Source organism: Hyla sarda, chromosome 1 (assembly GCF_029499605.1).
Source record: "Hyla sarda isolate aHylSar1 chromosome 1, aHylSar1.hap1, whole genome shotgun sequence".
Taxonomy (NCBI): Eukaryota; Metazoa; Chordata; class Amphibia; order Anura; family Hylidae; genus Hyla; species Hyla sarda.
Genome location: NC_079189.1, coordinates 37,481,825 through 37,489,380, shown reverse-complemented (window position 1 = coordinate 37,489,380; position 7,556 = coordinate 37,481,825). Strand labels below are relative to the sequence as shown.

At 45.9% G+C, this 7,556-nt stretch overlaps 1 gene segment (V, D, J or C); it reads right to left on the bottom strand.

The window, feature by feature from the left end:
- Window positions 1-4,754: 4,754 nt before the first annotated feature.
- LOC130336086 (immunoglobulin kappa variable 3-15-like) lies at window positions 4,755-5,461 on the bottom strand. The segment is given in 2 exon segments: window positions 4,755-5,071; window positions 5,201-5,461. Coding segments are annotated over 2 exon segments (366 nt in total).
- Window positions 5,462-7,556: the final 2,095 nt, after the last annotated feature.

Here is a 7,556-nt window from a genome sequence, read left to right as displayed (position 1 = left end):
TGCAGTCTCTCCCTTTCCAACTGGTGGACTCTGCAGCTTTCAAGGAATTGATGGATTGTGCCGAGCCGAGGTGGAGAGTCCCAAGCCATCATTTCTTTGCGAAGAAGGCAGTACAAGCCCTGCATAAGTTTGTACAAGAGAAGGTGAGCCAGTCCTTGAGCCTGTCGATGTGTTCAAAAGTGCACGGCAGCGCCGATGTGTGGAGCTGTAACTACGGGCAGGGACAATACATGTATTTTACGGCCCACTGGGTAAATGTTGTTCCTGCACAGCCACAGTAGCAACTTGGACAGGTCACACCGCTTCCTCCTCCATGCTCTCGCTCCCAGGCAGTTGGTCCTTTTACAGTGTATGCCTCCTCCTCCCCCGTGTCCTCGGCCTCCACTGCACATCCAAATCTCGGTGGCCCTTCATCGTACCACGTGTGTAGGGCACAGCGGTATCAAGCCGTCCTTCACATGGTTTGCCTTGGCGAACAGAGTCACACAGGGGAGGAACTGCTGAAGTTCATTAGGGAAGAAATCTGAGTATGGCTTACTCCACGAAATCTGGAAATGGGAACCATGGTGAACGACAATGGGAAGAACATTGTGGCCGCGCTGTGACAAGGAAGTGTGAACCATTTGCCCTGCATGGCACACGTATTGAATCTGGTTGTCAAGAAGTTCATCAAGTCTTCACCCCATTTGCAAGACGTCCTGACAATGGCAAGGAAACTGTGCATGCACTTCAGCCACTCGTACACCGCCAAGCACACTTTGCTTGAGCTGCAGCGTCAGAACGGTATCCCACAACATAGTCTCATTTGTGACGTTGCCACACATTGGAATTCCACCCTCCATATGTTGGACATACTATACGAACAAAGAAAAGCCATCACGGATTTTTTGATGATATAAGCAGATAGAAGTACTCCCCTGTGTAACTTCAATGTGAATGAGTGGCAACTCATACGTGACACCTGCCGTTTGCTGAGGCCCTTTGAGGAAGCCACATTTTTTGTTAGTCGCTCGAATTACGCCATGAACGACGTAATTCCACTCCTACATTTACTCCAAAAAATGATTGAAAACATGGCTGGTCACGGCAATGGAGATGTTGCGCCTACATCAGAAGGCTACATGAGTCCTGTGGGGGATGAACTGGAGGAGGATGATAAGGGGCAGAGCGGAGCACAGTTTACGGTGGATGAGATGGCTGGTGTTTCTGGTCATTGGACAGGAGGGGAGGAGCAGGAGCAGCCAGAGGAGCTGGAGGGTTATTACGAGGGAGGCGAGACAGAGGACCCAGACACACCGTGGCAGTATGCAGTGGAGATGGAGGCAGGTAGTCCCAGTGAGTCACTGTCACAAATGGCACGATGCATGCTGAGTTGCTTGCGTAGTGACCCCCGAATTGTCAAAATTTGTCAGCGCGATGACTTCTGGATCTCCACCTTATTAGACCTTCGCTACTGGCCCAGAATGGGGGCCTTTTTTACACCCACTGAGAGGGAGGACAAACTGACCTACTTCAGGGAGCTTCTACATAGTCGGTTGGCCGATGCCTATCGGCCACATGGTCCATCCACTCGCAGGTCTGACTCGGGGGGGCCCTCTGCGATCACCTTCCACTGCCACGGCTGCTGGGGAGGGGAGGGGTGGCAGGAGCAGTACCGGCTCAATCAGCAGCAGCCTGAGTCTACAGTCGCTAATGAGTAGCTTCCTTCAGCCGCATAGTGAAGCTACTCATCAGCAGCAGGTGGACATGGAGCAGGACCTGAACCAGCAGGTGATGGCTTACCTCGACATGACCCTGCCAACAACCGTTGAAGATCCGCTGGACTTCTGGGCAGCCAAACTCGATTTATGGCCGCAACTAGCGGAGTTTGCCCTGGAAAAGCTGTCCTGCTCGGCCAGGAGTGTGCCATCGAAGCGGGTGTTTAGTGCGGCCAGGGCCATAGTCACCCCAAGGCGAACTCGTCTGTCCACTAAAAATGTGGAGAGACTGACGTTTGTCAAGATGAATCAGGGATGGATCAGCCAGGATTTCCAGCCACCAATGACAGATGGGTCTGAGTAGATTGACCATGCTCCTACAACAAAATTTTCTCTATTGTGGTTGGTTATGAAACCCTCTGGGGCAGACCTGGGGATTTCACGGCCCGCTTGACACATACGGCCCTTTGATTGGCTCTGATCGGCCCACGCTGATTGAGGGACAACTATGCTGCCTAATCTGGGGGACATCTATGCTGCCTAATCTGAGAGACAAGTATGCTCCTAATCTGGGTGACATCTATGCTGCCTAATCTGGGGGACAACTATGGTCCTAATCTGGGGGACATCTATGCTGCCTAATCTGGGGGACAACTATGCTCCTAATATGGGGAAAACTGAAGCTTCTGGCTTTGGGCCTATAATTTTTTGAAGTTTAGCAGTAGCTAAATACATGCTTAATGCAAATGTCAACATTGATCTTTAAATGTAAGGGGTTATGAAACCCTCTTGGGTACTGTGAATGACTGCTCCAGACTCATTCTGTGTCTTTCACAAACCACTTGCCTCCCTGGTGCCTCTGGCCTTAAATTTTTGGACGTTTAGCAGTAGCTAAATACATGCTTAATGCAAATTTCAACAATGATCGTTAAATTCTCGGCGCTCTGCCAGGGCCTTCTCCTACCCCGCCTGGGCCGATCCGAGGACCTCACTAACCAACTTACTAACTAATCCAATCGCTTATAGTGACGGGCGGTGTGTACAAAGGGCAGGAACTTAATAAACGCCAGCTTATGACCCTCACTTACTGGTAATTCCTCATTTTAAGATTAAATAATTGCAACAACAGATCCCTATCACAAACTGGTTTCAGCGTGCAACACGCACCTGTCCTTGAAAGATAGAGAGACGCTAATCCGTTCAGTGGAGCGCTAGTGTGGCCCAGGACATGTGAGGCCATAACACACCTGGTATTGCTCGATCTCGCAATTGATCGGGCAAGGTAAGGGGTTATTAAAGCCTCTTGGGTACTGCTGAGGCCTACTCCTGACTGCTCCTGGTGCAATGTATGGGGTAATTAAACACTCTTGGGTAGTGTTATTGTTAAATTTACTGGTAATTTTATCAGTAATAAAATAGAATTTTGCAGAATGCTAACCGTTACACAACAGAACGCTTGTTGCGTGTGATTTTTTAATGAAAAAAAAAATTGATAGAGAGGGATTAACTCTGCTTAATCATTTTTGGCGAATAGAATCCTTTTGCCATCTGATTTTTTGGAGACAGATGCACTTACACACATGTAATAATTTTTTTAACCAAATTTCAAACATTGTGTGGTTTATTACTTTTGAGAAGAATGTCTTTGGGTGGTCCACCATCCTGCATTATAGAGTCTTCTGAACTGCTGAATATGCGCTTGTTTTTTTTAAAAAAGGTATTTTGTCCGACAATTTCGATAAAATTTTGCGTTTTTTTGGGGTGGATTGTGAAGCCCAGGTGACGGGTGTGTAGTGTGTACTCGTGCATCAGTCAACTCCAGTCTGTGTCCGTTAGGCAATATATGGGTTACTGATGCAGCAGAGGTGGGGCCTGGTTCTGGAAATTTTACATTTTTGGATAGCGGGTGCTACCAATGAGAAATCTTTGACAAAAATTTCATATATTATGTTGTTTTTTTGGGGGGGATTGTGAAGCCCTGGTGTGTAGTGTACTAGTGCATCAGCCAACTCCACGCTGTCCATTCAGCCTCTAAATGGTCTCCTCTTGCCACGCTATGTCATTCAGTCACTATATGGTCTCCTGACACTGATGCCACCACCAGGCTCTGTCATTGTGCTGCTGTGCGGCAGTGATTCTAAGAGCGATGCCGGTAATCTGCATGCTATTCTGAATAACAGTATTATTTCACTACCCCAGCACATTCCATATGCGTTTTACGACACAGCAAAGTGTTCTATACCCCTATAGAGGCTGTATGTAGGCTAGAAATAGCCTTTTTTTTTAACATCGATTCGCCGCAAATAAATTCGGATTGAAACTAACTTTTCGGGAAAATTCGGCAAATCGGCCGAATCGAATTTTTGAAATGTTCGCTCATCTCTATTGACAACAATAGGATTCTGCTGCATCGGAATTTCAGAGTGGAATTTCAAAACCGAATTTTACTTGGATAATCCTTAGTGTGAATTTAGCCTATAAAGTTTCTAAATCTCCACCTTAAAGGGGACTTTTATAGAGTTGTGGACTTAATTTCCACAATAATAATTTCCAGATCATATTCCCAGATTATTCTTTAATAATTACTGATGTTTTGTGATGGTAGATAGAACTACAGTCAGGGCTGAGAGAGTCCATGTAATACTATAAGACAGATGGAAAATGATGTAAGAACCTTGTTGCCCAGGTAAGGTGCAGCAGATGAGAAGAGGAAATGATCAGGAGATCAGCTACAAACCTGTCCCTTTAAGATGATGAGATAAGTGAGTGTTGGTTTATAGAGAGTAAATCGGATTATACAGGTCACAATATTCATCATTATAGAGAATAAACCCTGAGGATGGGAAATCATTGTTTTGTGAATCTTCTCTCTACTTCTTACATAACCGGTACAGACAGGGATCTGCATGTAAATCATCTATTCCCAGAGGAAGAAGAGATCAGAGATAGAAATAACCCTGACCGCTCTGCTGATTCTCTGCACCTTTATCTCTATAGAACATTGCAATACAGCAACATCGTGGGGGATGGGGAAGGAGGTTTTTGTACGGCTCTGTATCACTGTGTGAGAGGGAAACTCCTATACTGCTGACAGTAATAATCTGCTATATCATCTCCTGTCACTCCTCTGATTGTTAACTTGTAGTTGGTGTAAGAAGATCCATCACTAACACCAGTGAACCGGTCTGGGACTCCTGTATATCTGCTGGCTGCACCATAGATAAGAAGATTTGGCTTTTGTCCTGGTTTCTGCTGGTACCAGGCTATAGCATTCCCTGTATATTCACTAGATATACATGACATGGTGACTGTATCTCCTGGGGACACCGACATATAATCTGGACTCTGAGTCAGCACAATCTCTCCACAGGATCCTGAGGATTAGAAGAGACATATTCATTATTGATAAATGTCGGGATCTATTCCTAGAAATCCTGATCTGATGATGGATCCACTGTATAGATTTCTCTACACACAATCCTGGAATGATCCTAATCTCTCACCCTGAATAGAAATGAAGATCACAGCCAGCAGAGAACGGCCAGAAACCATCTTGGTGTTTGTGGAGTCAGATACAAAGTATAAGATGTGTCAGTCTGTACAATGAGATATATATAGAGAGTGACAGGGGAGGTTACAGGAGACCCCAGAGACTGTGTATGGAAATACTGGGGACATGGAAATCCTGTGGTTACAAGGTGACAGTCACTGGTGTAGTCAGGATGTCAGTGTAATCTCTGGGCTCAGGGGGTTTATAATGTAGATTAGATTTGGTGGAGTCCATGTTATTATAGTGGATCACATTATATGGATCTTTCCTCTTGTTATACTTGGATTTTCCTGCCTACCTGATCTCTTATCATGGGATTATATTCTATTACAATGCTCAAAATGGTTTCCATGCTGGTTGGACAGATGATGATTCTCTTTATGATAAATGATGCTGAGGGCCGGATCACTATTATTCCTTATATTTCCTGTTCTGGATATTTCTGACATATAATATTGGATGTTTTTCAGTCTAATAATTTATGACTCTTTTATAGACAGATATTCTCCAGTAGCTCAGGTGTAATATATCCCCATGTATTGTTATACTTGTACTAGATGTGGACTCTTTAGGCTGTAATCTTGTTGGTGTTGGAACCAAGATGTGGAGTCTAAGAGATTCTTGTGTTCACCCTTTAACCCCGATATAATGATCCGGACTTAGATGCAGAGAATCCCCAAGTTGCAGCTGCTGGAATAGTCTCAGACTGATGGACAAGTGCAGCAATGATGTTTTATGTGTAGGACTACAGGTACCAGGCAGAATCAGAGATACCTATTGACACATAAATACCAATATATGATGCTTTATTGTACCAAAATTACAAAACAGACAAGAAAAACCCTCCCATACTAAAATAACCCAATCTTTAAAAACACCAACCCCATAGAAAAATACAGATGGGAGCAAACATACAAGTCCAGAAGCACATATAGTCTCCACTATAATAACAACTCAATTCATGCAAATGACATGTTATATTGGGAATTGTCTCCACAATAATCACCTGACTGGGACATGCTGCCGGTAGATCAGTGCACCTCACCGCCACCTCTACAACATGTTTCGATCCTTTGTCAGGAGGTTGGAGGTGGGTGCGTGTTGCCAGTTTAACCCCTTGGGGACGGAGCCCATTATGACCCTAAGGACGGGAGCTTTTTTTGCAAATCTGACCACTGGCACTTTAAGCATTAATAACTATGGGATGCTTTCACTTATAAATTTGATTACGAGATGTTTTTACGTGACATATTCTACTTTATGGTAGTGGCAAATTTTTGTCAATACTTGCATCATTTCTTGGTGAAAAATTAAAAAAATTGATGAAAAATTTGAAAATTTAGCATTTTTCTAACTTTGAAGCTCTCTGCTTGTAAGGAAAATAGACATAAATAAATTTTATATTGATTCACATATACAATATGTCTACTTTATGTTGGCATCATAAAGTTGACATTTTTACTTTTGAAAGACATCAGAGGGCTTCAAAGTTCAGCAGCAATTTTCCAATTTTTCACAACATTTTCAAAATCGTCCGAACTGGTGCTTCTGTCCATCCTCCCCCGCTCCTTGCCCAAGCCTTCCGCTCACCTGCTACACCTTATGCTCATCGCAGCCCGCGTTGTGATCCCGAGACTGTGGAGGACTTTCCAACCCCCCACCTTCTCGTCCCTGCTCCAGGAGCTCTCCCGTATCTTCAGAATGGAGGAGCTATGTCACGATGCCGGCTGGCAGGTAGTGGATCCTCTGTGCCAGAGAGGGATTGGCGTGGACCGTGCTAGTGGACCGGTTCTAAGCCACTACTGGTTTTCACCAGAGCCCGCCGCAAAGCGGGATGGTCTTGCTGCGGCGGTAGTGACCAGGTCGTATCCACTAGCAACGGCTCACCTCTCTGGCTGCTGAAGATAGGCGCGGTACAAGGGAGTAGGCAAAAGCAAGGTCGGACGTAGCAGAAGGTCGGGGCAGGCAGCAAGGATCGTAGTCAGGGGCAACGGCAGAAGGTCTGGAAACACAGGCAAGGAACACACAAGGAACGCTTTCACTGGCACTAAGGCAACAAGATCCGGCAAGGGAGTGCAGGGGAAGTGAGGTGATATAGGGAAGTGCACAGGTGAACACACTGATTGGAACCACTGCGCCAATCAGCGGCGCAGTGGCCCTTTAAATCGCAGAGACCCGGCGCGCGCGCGCCCTAGGGAGCGGGGCCGCGCGCGCCGGGACAGAACAGACGGAGAGCGAGTCAGGTAGGGGAGCCGGGGTGCGCATCGCGAGCGGGCGCTACCCGCATCGCGAATCGCATCCCGGCTGGC